Consider the following 21,662-nt stretch of genomic DNA (forward strand, 5'->3'; position numbering starts at 1 on the left):
AGGGGCTGCAGCCTTCTCTATTTCCAGCTTCTATAGTGTGTGTCTGTCAAAGAGCTCTGTGCCACTCAGAACGCATGCATGCCCTGATAACAGCTGCCCTTCGGTCCTCCTAAGCTCGCTTCCAGCACATCCAGCCCTCTCTCCCCCTGGACTCCTTTGGCTTCCAAGGCCTGTGTGCTGACCCCATCGCCAGCAAAAACCCTTTGCTCCCACACATACAGGGGGTGCTGTGCATTTGTGGGCAACACTGCAGGGTGGGTTTCTCACAGGCAATGGGGAAGGCGGTGCAAGGGAGGGAGGGGAAAAACACGAGGGTTGGCGTGGAGAAGGGTGTCAGGCGGAGAGCAGGAGACCTGCGGGGTGGGGTCAGGGGGTGGGGAAGGGGGGTGTGCTTGCTTTTTACCCTGGAGTCGGTGCTGCCGAATTGAGAGAGGGTCTCGCAGGTGGACTCGCTGCTGGGCGTGACCTCCAGCTGCCGTAGGGACTCCAAGCTGGGCGTCTGGCTGTTCAGACCCTTTTACAATCCAGCAGGGAGTGCAGATCAAACAGAAACAGGAGAGTGGATGACCGAGGGTTCGGCTGGCGCACAGCGACTCTGGGCGGGAGCCCGTGCAAAGGGTCTGTCCATTGATGCCCATAGGCGTGGCTCGCTCTGGCTCAACAGGTCTCCTCTTAGAGAGCTTGGTTGACTACAGTCCTCTGGGTGGACTCACACATGCACAGAACAGAGAGGGGAGACCCACCAGGTGCCTGGCAGGCCTGCCCTCTCCTCTTTGGAGGGTGGCAGCAAAAGGGCAGTGGGGCTTAGAGGCCCTGGTGGGTGGCCTGGAATCACAGAACCGTAGTGTTGTGGAGTTGGAAGGGACCTGCCTAACCTTCTGCAATGCAGGAATCTCAACTCAAGCAGATGGCCCTCCAAGCTCTGTGTCAAAACCTCCAACGAGAGAGAGAGTTCACCACTTTCCAAGGGAGTCCGTTCCACCCAAAGACAAGGGCAGATTCACACAAACCAGCCATTCAGGAGCTCCCAGCTTAGGCAGGGAGGAGGAGGATGAAAGGCAAGGTTTTGTGGGAGCTTGTGGGATGGCAGCATCATTACAGGCACACACACACACACACCTTGGTAGGACCTGAACCAATGGATTCAAATGACCAGGAAGAAGATTCCATCTCAACATCAGAAGAGCCATTGAACCATGGAATGGACTCCTTTGGGAGGTGGTGGACTCTGCTTCCTGGGAGGTTTTGAAGCAGAGGTTGGTTGGCCATCTGTCAGGGATGCTTGAGCTGAGATTCCTGCATCCCTGGGGGTCTCTTCCAACTCTACAATTCTATGATTCCGTCTCGGCTTGCCAAGTGGCCAGCCTGTAAGGCTGCAGATATAGAACTGGGAGGGTTTAGTCAAGGCTTGGTGACGTCTCAAAAGATGGGCATGGGGTGAGGTGGGTGAGGGGAAAGGGGCTGAGCAGGAATGCCCAGGGTCCTTCAGCATTCCTGGCCCTTCCTTGCAACTCTCGGAAATGGATGGTTGCCAAATAAGCCAAGCTACGCAAATGTGCTTTCAAAAATGTGCTTTCAACCTTTTCTTTTCCTGACGATTTCGTTTATTAAAGTGTGGGCCTCTACAAATGAGATGGTTACAGTGGGCTGGGCCCTGGGGCACATGACTCAGGAAAAGGGGGCTGAGGAGAAGGGGAGAGGGGTGGAAGGAGGAAGCAGCAGCCACACAGTCTCACAGACACCCTCGAAGACCAGTAGCTTTATCTCTGGGGGTACAAACCCAGCTGGGAACCCTGCCGTCATGCCCAGGAAGGTGCTTCCTCTGAATTCTAGGTCTGTGCCTGGCTTTGTTGCAGCTTGTTGTTGTTGTTGTTTAGTCGTTTAGTTGTGTCCGCCTCTTCGTGACCCCCTGGACCAGAGCACGCCAGGCACTTCTGTCTTCCACTGCCTCCCGCAGTTTGTCAAACTTATGCTGGTAGCTTCAAGAACACTATCCAACCATCTCATCCTCTGTTGTCCCCTTCTCCTTGTGCCCTCCATCTTTCCCAGCATCAGGGTCTTTTCCAGGGAGTCTTCTCTTCTCATGAGGTGGCCAAAGTATTGGAGCCTCAGCTTCACGATCTGTCCTTCCAGTGAGCACTCAGGGCTGATTTCCTTCAGAATGGAGAGGTTGGATCTTCTTGCAGTCCATGGGACCCTCAAGAGTCTCCTCCAGCACCATAATTCAAAAGCATCCATTCTTTGGCGATCAGCTTTCTTTATGGTCCAGCTTTCACTTCCATATATCACTACTGGGAAAACCATAGCTTTTACTATACGGACCTTTGTTGGCAAGGTGATGTCTCTGCTTTTTAAGATGCTGTCTAGGTTTGACATTGCTTTTCTCCCAAGAAGCAGGTGTCTTTTAATTTCGTGGCTGCTGTCATCATCTGCAGTGATCATGGAGCCCAAGAAAGTAAAATCTCTCACTGCCTCCATTTCTTCCCCTTCTATTTGCCAGGAGGTGATGGGACCAGTGCCATGATCTTCGTTTTTTTGATGTTGAGCTTCAGACCATATTTTGCGCTCTCCTCTTTCACCCTCATTAAAAAGTTCTTTAATTCCTCCTCACTTTCTGCCATCAAGGTTGTGTCATCTGCATATCTGACATTGCTGTTATTTCTTCCGGCAATCTTAATTTCCAGCTAGGGATTCATCCAGCCCAGCCTTTCACATGATGAATTGCTGCAGCTAGAGAAGGCCATTTGCACTCTGCACCTGCTCAGAGATGCTCCCTCCAGCTGGGCAACATCTCATCCTGCTCACAGAATCATAGAATCGTCGAATCGCAGAGTTAGAAGGGACCCTGAGGGTCAGCTGGTCCAACCCTATTCAAGGCAGGAATCTCAACTAAAGCATCCATAACCGATGGCCACCCAACCTCTTTTTGCTGCTGCATCTCACTATTGAGTCACGTTAAGCTTGGAGTCCACCAAGACCCCCTAGGTTCTTCTCACATGTACTACTGGCAAGCCAGGTTGTCCCCCATTCTTATGTTCTCACAGCTCCATCCATTGAATGGCAGCAGCTCTCAGATCAAGCATCTTCTCCCTGTTAGTGTAGTCTAAATAATAGAATAAAGCATGAAGAAAGACGAGAAGAGAATGAAATTTTGAAAAACCATTGAGTGCATGGTTTCATTTGTTGTATAATGATGCTTATCAATGTAACGTAGAGTTAAAGTCGGAGCGATTATCTACTTAGGACGTAGCTAGAAATATAGATACATGAAAAGAATGCAAATTTGTCACGGCATCATTCTGTTTCTGCACTTAACGGAGGTCGATTTCCAGGGGGCACTGAGTATTTTTTTCTAAAAAGGGGGCACTAGGTCAAATAAGCTTGGGAACCTCTGATCTAGTCCAGCCCCCTGCTATGCAGGATTCTCATCTAAAGCATCCATGACAGGTGGCCACCTAACCAGTGTTGGAAAAAGTGCCACAGGGAACAACCTCCTCGGACGGGAGAAATTTCACTCGGCTTTTTCAGCTAAGCCAACAACTCAGAAAGTCGAGGAGGAGAGTGGGGAATTTAAGGGTCAGAGGTTTTCTGTGATTGACACGCCCGCTGTCTCTAGTTCAAAATACTCAAACAGAGAGAGATCAACAAACTCTGCAAGTCCAGTCCTTACGTTCTGGTCTTGGTGATCACTGTGGGCCGTTTCACTCCGGAAGACGAGGAAATTGCTAAAATGGTCAAGAAGGTGTTTAGGAAGAAGTTTGGGAAGCGCATGCTTGTCTTGTTCACCCACAAAGAGGATTTGAAAGGTGAATCCTTGGAGGACTATGTGGAGAATTCCAAAAACAAGGCGCTCCTGAAACTGCTTGAGAAATGTGGGAATCGCTGCTTCGCTTTGAATAACAAGGCAGCTGGAGAAGAGAAGGAGGAGGCCTCCAAGCTGCTGATGGAAAAGCTCTGGGAGATCCTTCACGGGGACGGATCAAGGCCCTGCACAGAAAAAGGGAAAGAGGGGGAAAGGGGAAAGAATTGAAGGCTGCTCTTATATCATCTAGTTCACAGTGTTTCGTTTCTTTCTAAAATATGTGGGGCTTCCCTTGTGCCTAATCTGGGAGTTGCAATGAGTGCAGGATGCCACCATTGTTGACAGCAGCGGGTGCTTGTCAGCCTAGGACGCCTGGGCTCAGAGACCTGCCCTGGCTCCCGATTTGCTGCCAGGCCAAGTTCAAGGCATTGCTCTCAGGATATTAAGTCCGTAACAGTTTGGGAGCAGTTTAGCCCTGAGATCGCTTTACCCCACATGTGGTCTCTGGATGCTTCGATTGGCAGAATGGGCACAGTTACAGGTGCCACATAATATCTGTTCTGCATTGATAAGAAATCGTTCTTTCGGTGTGGCAGCACCAACACTCCCTGCATATCGACATCAGGCAGGCAACTTTGCTAACTTTTTTTTGCCGCCTGCGAAAAACATTTTTGTTTAGACAAGGCTACTCACCTATTTAGAATGCTGATATGTCTGTAGTTTGTCGCTGGTTTTAATTTGTGGATGTTTTCGTTATTAATCATAATCCTGTTGCATTATTCTTTTTGCAGAACGCTTTGAGGTTTTCTACAATCAAGTGGTAAAGGATTTTATGAAAATAATAACATACCTAACTGTCCGCAGTTGTGGGGTACAAAGGAGTGGATACATCGGTCCACTTTAGTTCTCTCAGTTTCTCATTTTCCCCATCTTAAACTCTCTGGAAATGTTTTATTTTTGAACCATTATGAAAGTTTAACTGTATTTTTGTGTCAATTGTGTATTTTTGTGTCAATTTCCCCTAACAAACACCTTTGTAAATTACATACATACTTTTGCAAGACACTGTTCCTAATAAAATGCATATTTGCATGTCATTTTCACAGTTATATGCATTCTTGTGAACTCTGGCTGGAGAACTGCATCGCGAAATTCCACAAAGCGAGGATTTCAGAGATTGGCTGTGTTTCATTTTGCTTTGGAAAGTGGAAATTTATAATTTCCACCTTTGAATGGGAGCTGCATCAAACGGTCACCGACCATTTTGGATCAGGGGGTACATTCTGAATTTGGAGAGAGTGTGGTGGGAGGAGGTAGTCATAAAATTGCTGGCAGGGGTGTGTGTTCCGAATAGGATTCCTCGCAAGAAAAGGGAAAAGTTGACAGCTATGGTCATTGTGGACAGACAACTTTCAAAGGCTAAATAACCCCATTTCCCCAAACACCAATCCTAAACCAAAGCCTAGACTGCCATCCTGCACCCACTTCCTGGGAATAAGCCCCAGGAAACTCAAAGAGGCCTGTTTCTAAGCCAGACACATATACTGTCATACAGCCAATTAGAAGAAGAAGAGTTTCGGATTTGATATCCCGCCTTTCACTCCCTTTAAGGAGTCTCAAAGCGGCTCACAATCTCCTCCCCCACAACAAACACTCTGTGAGGTGAGTGGGGCTGAGAGACCTCAGAGAAATGTGACTGGCCCAAGGTCACCCAGCAGCTGCAGGTGGAGGAGCGGAGACGCGAACCCGGTTCCCCAGATTACGAGACTACCGCTCTTAACCACTACACCACACTGTCTGTAAATGTACAGTGAATTCTTATGAGTGCCTGGACACCAGGTCCTGCACAGCGAGAGACATGCTTGAACTTCCCAAAGTTCTGAAATTTTACCATTTGGGAAGGGAATTATTTAACACCCATCTCCAGAAAACAACTCTTCTTCTTTTTTTTCATATTTGAAAACAGGAACAGAGAGCATATTTAACCCCCTCCCCCTGTCCCACTTACAACTTGGTACCAAATACTTTTCACTTTTCAATGGAAGCTGCATCAAATCTGTCCTGCATCCCTCATTCCACCTCCTTGTTCCTCAGACCCTTTAATCGCCCATCTGTCTGGTATTTGTAGGGCAGCCCCATGGGAAATCCTATTGAACTGAGTGCGACTTACTTCTGAGTAAACATGCTTCGGCTTGCAGTGTGAAGCTGCCTAGTCTTCACCCAGTTACATGGGAGTAAGCACCATTGAATACCGTGGGATTTACTTATGAGTAGACAGCGCAATTTGACCAAACTGCGGGAGGCAGTGGAAGACAGGCGTGCCTGGCGTGCTCTGGTCCATGGGGTCACAAAGAGTCGGACACAACTAAACGACTAAACAACAACAGACAGCGCAAGGCTCCATTTTCAATTAAGGAATAAACACTCCCAGTGTTTCCTGAAAAATGGCTGGCCACTGAAGCATTGCAATTACAGAATGGAAAGGGGATTGGTGACCTTTTCCTTCAAAATTATAGGAGGGGCTTTGTGCGCCACCATCACCATTTCCTCTGTTTGGTGCAGGAATTTTATTTTCAGGGTAAACAGGAGTCCATTTTTGCTCCTACACACCACTTTTAATTGTTCTCCGATATTTTGAGGGGAGGAAAAGGACAACCAGGGCATTCCAGGATCAAATCAGAAACTGGGATGGCTTATGCAATTCCTGGGCTGTCCCTGGAAAACAGGGGCTCTTTGAGAACATGCATTCTCCCACCTCATGGTCGGACTATCCCTGATTGAGATTTCAGAAGGCTCTCCCTGCTCAGGAGGCCAAGGAAGGCAGAGAAAGCTGCAGGGAAACTATGGGAGTAAACAGCGAAAGCAAAAGCAAAAGCTGTGTACTGTGGACCATTTCTGAGAATTTGCACTGTTAGAAATAACACCCTGCCTTGTGTGGTACACCCCGATAGGCAGGAATTTTTCGTATCAGTCGTATCTATCTTCTGCTCAACCTTAAATGCAAAACAAGATAGCAGTTTCTCTCCTCTTTGCACAACAGCGCAGCAGAGATCTCGCAGTTTCATTTCACATGCTATGTTTTGTTTATGCTGCACGCAAACCTTATTTCACATGCATATATATGGAGTGTGTTAATCCCTCAGACACATACACTCCTCCCTTCCCAGGAAATGCCCAGAGCTTATTGTTAGCCAAGGAGAGCTGAATCCCATCACCGATTTGGGATCTAGATACCAAGGGAATTATACTTTGGATGGTGGGCAATTAAGAGGTGTTAGCCTATGTTAAACTTGTTCTTGGCGACTTGCCCCAACATGTCTGTTTATGTTAATCGGCTATAACCCTCCCCTTTCTGATGTTTTAGTGATGTAGCAATGATGTATTGATGATGGTGTCTGAACTGTATTCTGGGATATGGTGGGAACTCTTAAAAGTCAATGTCGCCCTTTGTTCAGGCTTCACTTGCTGCTGCTGTTGAACCTGTTGCGCAACAATAAAGGAGGAGAGCGATCCCTGCAGAGGCTTGGGAAAGGGCGACAACTCTAGGAAACGGGGGGGGGGGGATCTTTGCACCACAGCGCTTGATATGCTTAAGACGGCCCTGCACAAGGGCCACATAATCTCCGTCTCTCATTGGGCAGGCTTCTTTTAAAGGTTGCTTAAACTTCCTTTCCACAGGCAAGCCTACAGAGACATGGAATTTCATTGGGTACATTGCTTTTAAAAAGCTATTGGTTTGTAGATATATCTTGATAATTCAGATATGTTTAATGTTTTTAAAGTCTGTTTTCATTAGTATTTTAAATTATATATGTGTGTGCGTATCTTGCTAAATAAGAATAAATAAATACATGACACCCCACTGCACTGTACTGTATTCCATAGCTTAGGTTGGGGTTAGAGGTGGGCAAATTTTGGTTTATCTTCATTTCTCATTTTTCGATTCTCAAGTCCAGTCCTCCACATTTTCACATCAATTTGTGAGTATATATTTGTTTCAAGTCCTGCTGAAAATTCACCCCATCTTAGTTCAACTTACTCCTAATATACATAGATTTATATGAAAGTTTGTCTAACACACACAAGTTTGCAAAGCAATTTCTCCTAAAATATTGCATTTCTATATTCCATTTTTGACAATACAGTGGTACCTTGGTTCTCAAACTTAATCCGTTCCGGAAATCCGTTCCAAAACCAAAGCGTTCCAAAACCAAGACATTCTTTCCCATAGGAAGTAATGCAAAAAGGATTAATTCATTCCAGACTTTTAAAAACAACCCATAAAACAGCAATTTAACATGAATTTTACTCTCTAACAAGACCATTGATCCATCAAATGAAAGCAATAATCAATGTATTGTACTATTAAAATGTATAAGACAGTATTGTAGATGATAAAAAAAAATTAAAACATTTCTTAACTGCACTGATGATAGTCATTGTTTGGATGGGGGGCTTTTATCCATTTCCGCAGTCACACAATAAATCAATCAATCAGTAGTTGAACTGGGTTCCACACAGTCACAAAAACAAATTAACTGAAAAAGCCTCAAAAACAAAAACGCAAAATAAATAGCCAAAACAAAAGTGCCAAATACAGTGGTACCTTGGTTCTCGAACTTAATCTGTTCTGGAAGTCCATTTGACTTCTGAAATATTCAAAAACCAAGACGTGGCTTCTGGTTGGTGCAGGTGCCCCGGAAACAATAGCCAACAGCTGCATCAGACATTCAGCTTCCAAGGTTTTTGGTGTTTGGGAACCAAGGCATTTGAAAACCAAGTTACCACTGTATAAACTTTTATATGCACTATTTGCCCTGTCATGTGCATTTTTACACACGTTATTTGGCTAGAGGACTGGGTTACAAAATCCAAAGAAGTGAGAATTCCAAAGATGGCTGACTTTTGGTTTTCGCACTCTTCGAGTAAGTGTGAATTAGCTTGGTTCACCTTTAAATGTGAACTGGAGCACATTTCCATGCTTAGTTGAGAGGGCCTGCCCAGGTGACGCACAAGCTCACTTGGGGTGGAAAGTACTTGCGGGGTTGCCAGTGATGAAACAACTTCTGGTCCAAGAGACGGCTGCCTAGGATTTTCCAAGGCTTGGGCACAATCCACTTCCAAAGCAGATTTGGGCCTGGGCACAGGCAGATTTTGAAGAGACCCCTTGATTTGACTGGAGGAGACAACAGACAGAACAATCTCCCTTGATACTTAAAAGAATTGGGGGGGGGTATTAAAAGTGTGTTTTATCAACACTGCTGAGCAAACTGGCTTGTGGTCCTTCACTCTCCACAGGGAGTCCTGCGAAGGGTATTTCAGTGGAGGAGGTGGAATATTGGGGACAGTGGCGTAGCAAGGTCAGGTGGTACCCGGTGCAGATAGGATTGGCTGCGGGTTGAGTGATGATGAGTCACCGGCTGTTTACGTCTTGCTCGAGTACAAACTGCAGAGACAGACTTCGACGGAAAGAAACACCCCCTGCCCTTCCTTGTCCATTTGCTCTCCGCTACACAGCGTCGAGTTCAGCCGTGTTTTGTTGCGTTTGTTGACTGAACTAAAAAGTTTCAATATGTATTGTGTTGACTTGCTGAGGTTAATTAATTGTCAGGCGAAGTTATCAAACTCGTTTTAAATAATATTATTTTTTCAAAAAAAAAGTGTCGTGAGCCCAATTTTTTAATTTTTAAAAATTTATTTTAAAAACACGTATTTTTGCCATTTTGTCACACACACCCCTCAGTGATGACACCTGGGGCAGACCGCACCCACCACACACCCCTTCCTACGCCACTGGTTGGGGAGAATTTTGCGGTCTAAAATAAACGTATATTGTGGTACCTCGGGTTAAGTACTTAATTCGTTCTGGAGGTCTGTACTTAACCTGAAACTGTTCTTAACCTGAAGCACCACTTTAGCTAATGGGGCCTCCCGCTGCTGCCGCGCCGCCGGAGCACGATTTCTGTTCTCATCCTGAAGCAAAATTCTTAACCTGAAGCATTATTTCTGGGTTAGCAGAGTCTGTAACCTGAAGCGTATATAACCTGAAGCGTATGTAACCCAAGGTACCACTGTACTGAGCTCTCAAGAAGATTGTCCTGCATTGAGGCAAACTTCCCTCAATGGTGTTAGGATATTTCCGTTCCACCTTAAAAGGGAGCAGGCTTTGTGAGTCACAGAGTCTGCGTATTTCCTGTTCACAGGATGTTTATGTTTTTCAGTTGCTTTCGTTTCTTCGCTTCGTGCCTGAACGCCGATGCAGGCGGTCATGTTTTTCTTTGTTCTGACCAACGCTGAATAAACTGTAAATATGCTCTCCTGCTGTGCATCTTTCGCTGTGTGAATTCTGCTGATAGAGTGTGCACCAGCCTAAGAATGTGGCAATCTATTTCTGAGGCTTCGTGTCGCTATTTGCTGATACTGCCTGTCTACAGGAGGTCGATGGATCGTCCGGCAGCCGGCTTGGGGGCTCAGATGGACTTTGTCTCCCTGGCAGTATCCCAACAACAGGTTATGGGCCCAGATTCATGGCACTTACAGGAGAGTAAGACTGCGACAGACTGCTGAAAGGTATGTGTTGGAAAAGCGAAAACAGAGGCTTTTCTGAATGCCGTGGAAGAGTCTTTGAACTCCGGCTGGTCTAATTGGCCTGGGAGCCGAGCCAAGCAGGCTTCGTGACTTATGAGCTGCCGAGATAAGACATCTTTGAAGGCATAAAGGCTCACGGCTAAAGCAAAAAGCTGGAATGGAGTTTTTCCAAGCTTCTGAGGCCACTGAGTGCCCAAAGTTAAATCGGCACAATTATCAGACCTGGGCAAAATGGTGTGAGAGTTTGCTGCATCAGTTTGGAGTGTGGCATACTGTGTCTGAAGCCCCTCCAGTTCCTCTGACAGAGAAATGGAGAGCCCAGAATTTGAGGGCCATAGACGTAATAGTCTTGTCCGTCTCTCTGGAGGAAATAAAAACGCTTGCTGGCAACGTGACGGCACGTAAGATGTGGAATGTTTTGAAAAAAGCCCATCTGCCAATCATCCCAGCCCAGAGTTTGAATGCATCGGAGGTCCTGACTGTTTCCCAGAATGCGAGTGAATGCAGGGATGGTGAGGGCACCGGTTGCAAGCTGCAGGGGGAGCAGACTGTCACGTCATCCCAGGCAGCATTCCAGCCTCCAAGGGGAGCAAAGGAGTCGGCAGCTGAGAGCTCTGTTTCTCGTGGGAACCAAGGTCATCGCCTTTGCAGAGGCCGGAAGGCCAGAGGTAAACAGAGCAAAATGCCTGCAGATGGCCCGAAGCAGAGGAAGGGTGAAGAGCCCACGCCAGTGGAAAACAAGGTTTTGTTTGCTGGCACAGCTTCACCAAAGGCTAAAGGCACGTCTGATGGCCAGGAGCAGGGGGGCAAGCTGCAAAAGCCCACGCCGGTGGAAAACAAGGTTTTGCTTGCCAGCAAACCTGCTCTAAAGGCCAAGGCCAGGTTTGTCGTCGACTCTGGTGCGAGTCGCCATTTGTCAAAAGATAAGCACCTGTTTATCTCCTTCACACCTCAAGATGGTGAGGTCCACCTGGCTGATGGAAGGACTTTGCAAATTGCAGGAGTTGGGACTGTGAAACTTGCAAGTCTGCATACTACCATCAGAGATGTACTTTTTGTTCCAGGTGCTGCGGACAATTTGCTTAGTGTCCCACAGCTTACTGGGCGTGGCTTTGAGATATCCTTCAAGAGGACCGTCTGCGTCATCAGAAAAGGCAAAGAGGACATTTTGCATGCAAAGTTTATGGATGGCTTATTCTGTATAACTTATGATGACAATGCTGTTGCTGTCTCAAATGTTGATTCTTGTTGTGTTGCACAAACTAACAAGGTTCTTCACGCAGGATGTATTCACGATGCACATCGAAGATTTTGTCACATGTCTTGGCAAGCGCTGGCCAAGATGCCTGGGTTGGTTGAAGGTTTGAACATCAAACCCTGTAAGTTTCACATGAAATGTGTATCTTGTACAGAGAACAAGGTGAAGGTTGCTCCAAAAGGCAAGGAGTCTAGCAGGCAGGCTTCCAAACCCTACCAGCTAGTGCACGCAGACCTGGTTGGTCCTCTTGCACCCTCTTTGGGAGGAGCAAGGTACTTCACAGTTCTAATTGATTCTTTTTCCAGGTACATTCATGTGTTTATGCTCGAGCAGAAATCGCAAGCATTTCCTAGGTTCAAGGCATTCTGTGCTTGGTTGGAGAATGCTCACGGTAAACGTACCGGGTGTTTGTTTACTGATCGAGGCGGGGAGTTCACTTCTCAGCAGTTTGAAGCTTTCCTGACTGAGAAGGGAATCCAGCATGACTTGTCAACGCCTAGATCGCCATGGATGAATGGGCTTGCGGAGCGAGCAAATCAAACGTTGCTGCAAGGAATGAAAACCTTGTTGCATGATGCAAACCTCCCTGAGAAGTTTTGGGGGGAGGCTCTGTCGAATTTTGTTTATTCTTTTAACAGGAGACTGTCATCACCTATTGGTTGTACTCCCTATGAGAAGATGTTTGGTAAGAAACCTAACGTCAAGCACATGAGAATTTTTGGTTCTGACATGTGGGTACACACCCCACAAAGCAACAAGCTTGGGAAGCGTGGGGCACATGGTTTGTTCATGGGGTACGAAAAAGGTGCATACAGGGTATGGATGACTAACTCTAAATCCATTAAGTTCACAAAGAGTGTTGAGTACAATCCTAAGTGGGGGGGAAATGTGGGAATTTTCCAGAGTTACCCAGAGGAAGATGTAGATGATGTGAAAAAAGCAGATCATGCTGAGGAAGCTGAGGAAGCCGAGGATGATGATGATGATGATGATGATGATCAGAGTTCGGATTCCAGTTCAGTGGGCGGCGCTGCTGCTGGTGTCAGTGACAGTGATGACACAGCAGACTACAAGAGCGCAAAGGCCTCAGTCAGACCATCTGATGCGTCTGACAATGAACTGGAAGAACCACTGTTCACCATTGGTCATTTTTCTCCTAAGAAAGAGGAGATGAGTCCAGAAGACTTGCGTCTTGTACGCAGATCTGAGAGAGCCACGAAGGGCAGGCCTCCAAAGAGATTTGCTGATGAGTTTGCTAAGACGGCAACTGCTGTTCTTAGTAGCTCAGAGAAGGTGTGGGAACCTTCAAGCTTCAAAGAGGTTCAGGAGTTAACCTCTAAAGATGCTGAGCCTTGGCTAAATGCCATGAAGGCTGAAGTTGATTCCTTGATCAGGAACCAAACTTGGGAACTGGTACCGGTAGTCCCAGGGATGAGACTGGTTGGCAGCAAATGGGTCTTCAAGGCCAAGACAGACCAGAATGGCAAGGTTGTCAGACACAAAGCCAGATTGGTTGCCAGAGGTTTTTCACAGGTACCAGGACAGGATTACCACGAGACCTACTCGCCCACCGTCAAATATGAGAGCATTCGGCTGATGCTCAAGATCGCTGCGGAGGAGAAACTGCATGTTTCCCATCATGACATTAATACAGCTTTTTTGTACGGGATTTTGGGGGAGGAGCTGTACATGCTTCCACCTGATGGAATGCAGATACAGAAGGGAATGGTCTGTAAACTGCAGAAATCCTTATATGGTTTCAAGCAGAGTGCCAGGTGTTGGAACACAAAACTCACTGAGACGTTGCTTTCTCTAGGTTTTCACCAGGGCAAAGCTGATCCATGTGTGTTTGTCAAGGAGGAGGAGCAAAACAAACTGTATTGTTTATGTTTTGTTGATGATCTTCTGATGTTTTGGAAGAATCAGGCTTTCTACCAAAGCACCCTAGCTCAGCTGAAGGAGCACTTTGACATGAAGGATCTTGGTGAGGTATCCAACTATCTTTCTCTGCAGGTGGAGAGGGACCAAGCAGGTAATTTTCTGGTACACCAAACACAGAAAATTACTGATGTATTAACCAGGTTGAATTTGGTTGATGCAAACCCAGCAGACACACCGATGGTGACAGGTTACCAGGTAGATAGTACTGCTGAAGCGTTTTCTGACACTACGCTGTACAGATGCATTCTAGGCAAGTTGAATTTCATTGCTAGATGTTCAAGACCTGACATTGCTGTAAGCACTAACCTGCTTAGCAGACATGCTAACAATCCTACTGTTCAGGATTGGAAAGCTCTGAAGCGCATAGCCCGCTATTTGAAAGGGACTTTGCACTACAGGCTGAGGTTTACCAGTCAGAAGACTGGAGGTCTTGAAATCTTTGCAGATGCTAGTTTTGGAAGTGACACCATGGATGGTACAAGCACTTCTGGAGTATGCTACATGTACAACCACTGCCTGTTTGACTGGTTGTGCAAAAAGCAGGTGACAGTTAGCCTAAGTTCCTGTGAAGCAGAACTCAATGCTCTGTCATTTTCAGTCATGGATTGTGAATGGTTGATGCAACTGTTTACGGACATGGGGGTTTCTGTGAAATGTCCTATACAAGTGTATCAAGACAATAGATCTTGTTTGGCTTTGCTGAACTCGGAGAGTTGCAAGCAAAGAACCAAGTACTTGCAGATTAAGCTACATCGTGCAAGAGAGTGTATTCAGAAAGGACTCATTCAGGTGTCCTACATGCCAGGAAATGAATTTCCTGCTGATCTGTTGTCTAAGGTTGTTAACAGAGAACAACTTAAGGTTTACGTACAAAGGTTGCAATTGGGTTGAACCACAGGTACTACAGGTTACACGGAAAGGGGGAGGATGTTAGGATATTTCCGTTCCACCTTAAAAGGGAGCAGGCTTTGTGAGTCACAGAGTCTGCGTATTTCCTGTTCACAGGATGTTTATGTTTTTCAGTTGCTTTCGTTTCTTCGCTTCGTGCCTGAACGCCGATGCAGGCGGTCATGTTTTTCTTTGTTCTGACCAACGCTGAATAAACTGTAAATATGCTCTCCTGCTGTGCATCTTTCGCTGTGTGAATTCTGCTGATAGAGTGTGCACCAGCCTAAGAATGTGGCAATCTATTTCTGAGGCTTCGTGTCGCTATTTGCTGATACTGCCTGTCTACGGGAGGTCGATGGATCGTCCAGCAGCCGGCTTGGGGGCTCAGATGGACTTTGTCTCCCTGGCAGTATCCCAACAAATGGTCCCTAGATGTCAGTATAGGCCTAGGAACGTTCCATTTCTTTGCTTTCCCTTATTCTGTTAAGGAGAACTCTCCTCTGGAAAACTCATCCCATGCCAACACTGTCCCTGTTTAGCTGCCAATGGAGTGGGATTCTGAATTCCTGTGCTTTTGTGTTCTACTTCATTATGGTCTCATTCTAGCCCTGTTTTGCGGAGCGCCAAAGCCTTCAGGAAACACACCCTGAGGCAACGCCCTCCCTTGCCCTGTGCCTCCAGCATATCTTTGATTACAAGGCAGACAGACCCCAGGACCCCAGGACCCCAGGACTGGCTCCACTTCACTTGTAAGTCACGATATCTTGCAACTTAGAAACAAATAACTCATAACACATCCATTAACCGCTGCAAGAACAACCACGGCCAAGACATGGAAATAATTACAAATAACGGTTGATTATGGACCAATAGTCGAATGCAATCTGGCAAACAACAGGATTGGAAAAACTGCCACAAAAATTAAAAGTAGCAAGAGGGCAAAAGAATCATGATGATTTTTATGCAATCTGATGTGACTTTATTGATTACACAAATAAAGAGGCATATGGAAGAACCGTACCCAAAGTTTACAGCACAGTCTAGCGTGCATGAAGGACATATTTTCACTTTCCCCCTACCCCTTTCCTATAAATTCCTATAAATTCTAATTGTTATTGATACAAAATTCCTCTTACTTATTGTCACTGTTACTTTGCACCATTTCATATCTGTAGTAATTGTCATATTTTTGCTATATACACTTTGACACAACCTTGTCAGAAACATTTGTCTGTGTGTTTATTGTTGTTTTAATTTTATGTAATTGTTGCATGTCATATGCTCTAATGTAAACAAAGATATATCTCAATGCAACCATGATAAACAGCTTAAAGATGAAAAGGAATAAGAGCTATGTTACCCTCCCCAAAAAAAGAACTGAACTGCGTTGAACGAGGACACCAAAACATTTCAGTTAAACATTTCTAAAAAGTATAAACCCACACGCAGCGAGATAGAGTTGCATTACTTGTGCCTTCCTTTTGTCTCCATCTCTGGGCAGGTTCTGGACCATCAAGGACTGACCACACCTGCCTTGTCCTTAAGGACCTTCATCTCTGCACCATGTCCCAGTCCCCCCACCCCCACCCCCTGCACCACTGCTGGTTTGGTTGGTCTTCCAGATCTATGGGTGGTGTTGGTGTTGGGGAGATGGCAGGAAGTGACGTTGCTTGCAAGACATATCCATGCTACTAAGGCAGGGCAGGAGCCCAGTTGATGTAAGGACCATGCTGTGTGACTGGGAAATGCCCTGCTCAAAGATCCTCTGTTGGACCATGCTGGATAAGTATTGGTGGGATTGTGGGTTAGATGGCAAGGGCGGCAGTGGCAGCACACTGTGCTACGGAGCTGGGAAACTGGGTCCCACTGACTCTCCCACCTCCTTGTTGGGGCGAAGGAACAGCAACACAGGTCTAGGGTAGAAACTCTGGTGCCTCCAGTAGGCTGGGGGCACCTTAAAATCCCCGGGGCAGGAAAGCCAGCACTTTGAGAAACACGCCCCATCCTTAAATGCCATGGTCTGCTGGTACTGGAGGAAGAAGTGGGAGCAAGCTCTGCTTTGGGCCTTCTCATGCCATGCACAGCTCACCAACTTTCTTGGCCAGCACTGGGAAACTTCTGTCCAGGAAACGCGAAGGGCGTGGGGAAGAGAGAGGTCAACATCCCAATGCTTTGCAAGGTGAACGCCAGACAGAATGCAGCTCCCAAGGTCCTTGTGGCTTGGCTTCTGAGTCCTGGTAAGAGCTCAGAGCGTGGCTTGGTGGACGTCCTCTGAGTGAAGCACTTTGTAGACCACCCAGTAGAAGATGTTGAAGACCAGGAAGGGGAAGGGGAAGACTGCCCGAGAGATGGTGTTGGTGCGCTTGGCCCTGTCCAGGTAGCGCCTCCGGAGCATCTCGTCCTCCCTCAGGAGCGAGGTGGGAGGGGGTAGCCTGTAGATGTCAAGACTTTCCATTGCCCCACCGTCCTTCATGTGCTGCAGACAGTGGCCCAGGCCGTAGCCCCGGAAGTAGAAGCGGCTCTCGCGGACAACCTCCTCCTCCTGGGGAAAGAGAAAGGGAGGGAGCAGCCCAGGGAGCTGGGGTCATTGCTTTGGAGGGGTAGTCATGGCTTAAAGGTTCTCCGTCTTGTCTACAGGACAGGGGGGCCCTCGATGCTGCTGCATCATGGCTCAAGCCCAAAATCCTTCCTCCAAGGATGGTGGCTTGAACCAGGGAACTGAAACTAATGGGACCCAATTGCTTTCAAAGTAACGCCGGAGACATGCCACAACAGAGCAGGTGGGATGTCTACAAGGCAGTCAAACCAACAAGGTGTGTTTGCTAGAAAGGCAAACACAGGGGAAGTTGGATCTCTACAGGAACTCCTCCCTGGGAGAGCCACTCCCACTGTCTCTAGCCAGGTAAAGGTGAGCAGCCTATATAAGCTGGTCACGTCCCTGGCCTGCTTGCTCTCTTGATTCCTGATCTCCGATCTCTCTCATCTCTTCTCTTCAATGACTAGGGATGTACGACATGCATTGAGTATGAGACACAACACTTTAATCTAAACTACCATATATGTCTGTAACTACCTTTTAAGCCTGGTGCAAGACTGCTGCTGTGAAACTGGGTGAGTAAACCTGTCTTTACTAATAAGAATACTGTTTTATGTGTTTATTGTTTTAAGGAAGGAAAAAGGGGAATACCAGGAAATCCAATCTGTGATAAATCATCCTGGATTGCTTAAATTAAAGGGATAACACTAGATTATCAATAGCTTCCTTATTTATTTATTTATTTTTGCAGCAAAGGGTATGTACTCTGCAGAACTCACAAATGTGAGTAAGGAAGGATAATATCTAACAAATATAGTATCTCCTTATTTCTATACGCATCCCATGAGAGCATGTGAAGAGGGACTGCAGCCTTCTCTATTTCCAGCTTCTATAGAGTGTGCCTCTCACTCAAGAGCTCTGTGCCACTCAGAACGCATGCATGCCCTGATAACAGCTGCCCTTCGGTCCTCCTAAGCTCGCTTCCAGCACATCCAGCCCTCTCTCCCCCTGGACTCCTTTGGCTTCCAAGGCCTGTGTGCTGACCCCACTGCCAGCAAAAACCCTTTGCTCCCACACATACAGGGGGTGCTGTGCATTTGTGGGCAACACTGCAGGGTGGGTTTCTCACAGGCAATGGGGAAGGCGGTGCAAGGGAGGGAGGGGAAAAACACGAGGGTTGGCGTGGAGAAGGGTGTCAGGCGGAGAGCAGGAGACCTGCGGGGTGGGGTCAGGGGGTGGGTCGCAGGTGGACTCGCTGCTGGGCGTGACCTCCAGCTGCCGTAGGGACTCCAAGCTGGGCGCCTGGCTGTTCAGACCCTTTTACAATCCAGCAGGGAGTGCAGATCAAACAGAAACAGGAGAGTGGATGACCGAGGGTTCGGCTGGCGCACAGCGACTCTGGGCGGGAGCCCGTGCAAAGGGTCTGTCCATTGATGCCCATAGGCGTGGCTCGCTCTGGCTCAACAGGTCTCCTCTTAGAGAGCTTGGTTGACTACAGTCCTCTGGGTGGACTCACACATGCACAGAACAGAGAGGGGAGACCCACCAGGTGCCTGGCAGGCCTGCCCTCTCCTCTTTGGAGGATAGCAGCAAAAAGGCAGTGGGGCAGTGGGGCTTGGAGGCCCTGGTGGGTGGCCTGGAATCACAGAACCGTAGTGTTGTGGAGTTGGAAGGGACCTGCCCAACCTTCTGCAATGCAGGAATCTCAACTCAAGCAGATGGCCCTCCAAGCTCTGCTTCAAAACCTCCAACGAGAGAGAGAGTTCACCACTTTCCAAGGGAGTCCGTTCCACCCAAGGACAACCCTCATTCCCACAAACACACACACACACACACACACACTCAGTGCCTCCAACGAAGGGCTCAAAATGGCGTGTGGGCTTTGAGGGCACATTCACACAAACCAGCCATTCAGGAGTTCCCAGCCTAGGCAGGGAGGAGGAGGGGAATGGAGGAGGATGAAAGGCAAGGTTTTGTGGGAGCTTGTGGGATGGCAGCATCATTACAGGCACACACACACACACACACACACACACACCTTGGTAGGACCTGAACCAATGGATTCAAATGACAAGGAAGGAGATTCCATCTCAACATCAGAAGAGCCATTGAACCATGGAATGGACTCCTTTGGGAGGTGGTGGACTCTGCTTCCTGGGAGGTTTTGAAGCAGAGGTTGGATGGCCATCTGTCAGGGATGCTTGAGCTGAGATTCCTGCATCCCTGGGGGTCTCTTCCAACTCTACGATTGTATGATTCCGTCTCGGCTTGCCAAGTGGCCAGCCTTTAAGGCTGCAGATATAGAACTGGGAGGGTTTAGTCAAGGCTTGGTGACGTCTCAAAAGATGGGCATGGGGTGAGGTGGGTGAGGGGAAAGGGGCTGAGCAGGATTGCCCAGGGTCCTTCAGCATTCCTGGCCCTTCCTTGCAACTCCCAGAAATGGATGGTTGCCAAATAAGCCAGTCTATGCAAATGTGCTTTCAACATTTGCTTTTCCTGACGATTTTGTTTATTAAAGTGTGGGCCTCTACAAATGAGATGGTTACAGTGGGCTGGGCCCTGGGGCACATGACTCAGGAAAAGGGGGCTGAGGAGAAGGGGAGAGGGGTGGAAGGAGGAAGCAGCAGCAGCAACACAGTCTCACAGACACCCTCAAAGACCAGTAGCTTTATCTCTGGGGGTACAAACCCAGCTGGGAACCCTGCCGTCACGCCCAGGAAGGTGCTTCCTCTGAATTTTAGGTCTGTGCCTGGCTTTGCTGCAGCTAGAGAAGGCCATTTGCACTCTGCACCTGCTCAGAGATGCTCCCTCCAGCTGGGCAACATCTCATCCTGCTCACAGAATCATAGAATCGTCGAATCGCAGAGTTAGAAGAGACCCTGAGGATCAGCTGGTCCACCCCTATTTAAGGCAGGAATCTCAACTAAAGGATCCATAACAGACGGCCACCCAACCTCTTTTTGCTGCTGCATCTCACTATTGAGTCACATTAAGCTTGGGAGTCCACCAAGACCCCCTAGATTCTTCTCACGTGTACTACTGGCAAGCCAGGTTGTCCCCCATTCTTATGTTCTTATAACTCCATCCATTGAATGGCAGCAGCTCTCAGATCAAGCATCTTCTCCCTGTTAGTGTAGTCTAAATAATAGAATAAAGCATGAAGAAAGACGAGAAGAGAATAAAATTTTGAAAAACCAGTGAGTGCATGGTTTCATTTGTTGTATAATGATGCTTATCAATGTAACGTAGAGTTAAAGTCAGAGCGATTATCTACGTAGGACGTAGCTAGAAATATAGATACATAAAAAGAATGCAAATTTGTCATGGCATGATTCTGTTTCTGCACTTAACGGAGGTAGATTTCCAGGGGGCACTGAGTATTTTTTTCTAAAAAGGGGGCACTAGGTCAAATAAGCTTGGGAACCTCTGATCTAGTCCAGCCCCCTGCTATGCAGGATTCTCATCTAAAGCATCCATGACAGGTGGCCACCTAACCAGTGTTGGAAAAAGTGCCACAGGGAACACCCTCCTCGGACGGGAGAAATTTCACTCGGCTTTTTCAGCTAAGCCAACAACTCAGAAAGTCGAGAAGGAGAGTGGGGAATTTAAGGGTCAGAGGTTTTCTGTGATTGACACGCCCGCTGTCTCTAGTTCAAAATACTCAAACAGAGAGAGAGATCAACAAACTCTGCAAGTCCAGTCCTTACGTTCTGGTCTTGGTGATCACTGTGGGCCGTTTCACTCCGGAAGACGAGGAAATTGCTAAAATGGTCAAAAAGGTGTCTAGGAAGAAGTTTGGGAAGCGCATGCTTGTCTTGTTCACCCACAAAGAGGATTTGAAAGGTGAATCCTTGGAGGACTATGTGGAGAATTCCAAAAACAAGGCGCTCCTGAAACTGGTTAAGAAATGTGGGAATCGCTGCTTCGCTTTGAATAACAAGGCAGCTGGAGAAGAGAAGGAGGAGGCCTCCAAGCTGCTGATGGAAAAGCTCTGGCAGATCCTTCACGGGGACGGATCAAGGCCCTGCACAGAAAAAGGGAAAGAGGAGGAAAGGGGAAAGAATTGAAGGATGCTCTTATATCCTCTAGTTCATAGTGTTTCGTTTCTTTCTAAAATATGTGGGGCTTCCCTTGTGCCTAATCTGGAAGTTGCAATGAGTGCAGGATGCCACCATTGTTGACAGCAGCAGGTGTTTGTCAGCCTAGGACACCTGGGCTCAGAGACCTGCCCTGGCTCCCAATTTGCTGCCAGGCCAAGTTCAAGGTGTTGCTCTCAGGATATTAAGTCCGTAACAGTTTGGGAGCAGTTTAGCCCTGAGATCACCACATGTGGTCTCTGGATGCTTCGATTGGCAGAATGGGCACAGTTACAGGTGCCACATCATATCTGTTCTGCATTGATAAGAAATCGTTCTTTCGGTGTGGCAGCACCCACACTCCCTGCATATCGACATCAGGCAGGCAACTTTGCTACCTTTTTTTTGCCGTCTGCGAAAAACATTTTTGTTTAGACAAGGCTACTCACATATTTAGAATGCTGATATGTTTGTAGTTTGTCGCTGGTTTTAATTTGTGGATGTTTTCGTTATTAATCATAATCCTGTTGCATTATTCTTTTTGCAGAGCACTTTGAGGTTTTCTTTTTTTTT

The 21,662-nt window shown here is 47.3% G+C and overlaps 2 protein-coding genes across 4 annotated transcripts in view; both read left to right on the top strand.

Annotated features, from left to right (window-relative positions):
- The window catches only part of LOC128424282 (stonustoxin subunit alpha-like), a 147,078-nt gene that overhangs the window by 28,832 nt on the left and 96,584 nt on the right, over nucleotides 1–21,662 (top strand). The window lies entirely within an intron of this gene.
- Nucleotides 1,802–21,325, top strand: LOC128398365 (GTPase IMAP family member 8-like). Its single transcript, XM_053359372.1, has 4 exons — nucleotides 1,802–1,813; nucleotides 3,617–4,029; nucleotides 20,449–20,665; nucleotides 20,697–21,325. The coding sequence occupies exons 1-4, from the start codon at nucleotides 1,802–1,804 to the stop codon at nucleotides 21,078–21,080; spliced, it is 1,026 nt and encodes a 341-aa protein (XP_053215347.1). The 3' UTR covers nucleotides 21,081–21,325.

Source organism: Podarcis raffonei, chromosome 12, assembly GCF_027172205.1.
Source record: "Podarcis raffonei isolate rPodRaf1 chromosome 12, rPodRaf1.pri, whole genome shotgun sequence".
Lineage (NCBI taxonomy): Eukaryota > Metazoa > Chordata > Lepidosauria > Squamata > Lacertidae > Podarcis > Podarcis raffonei.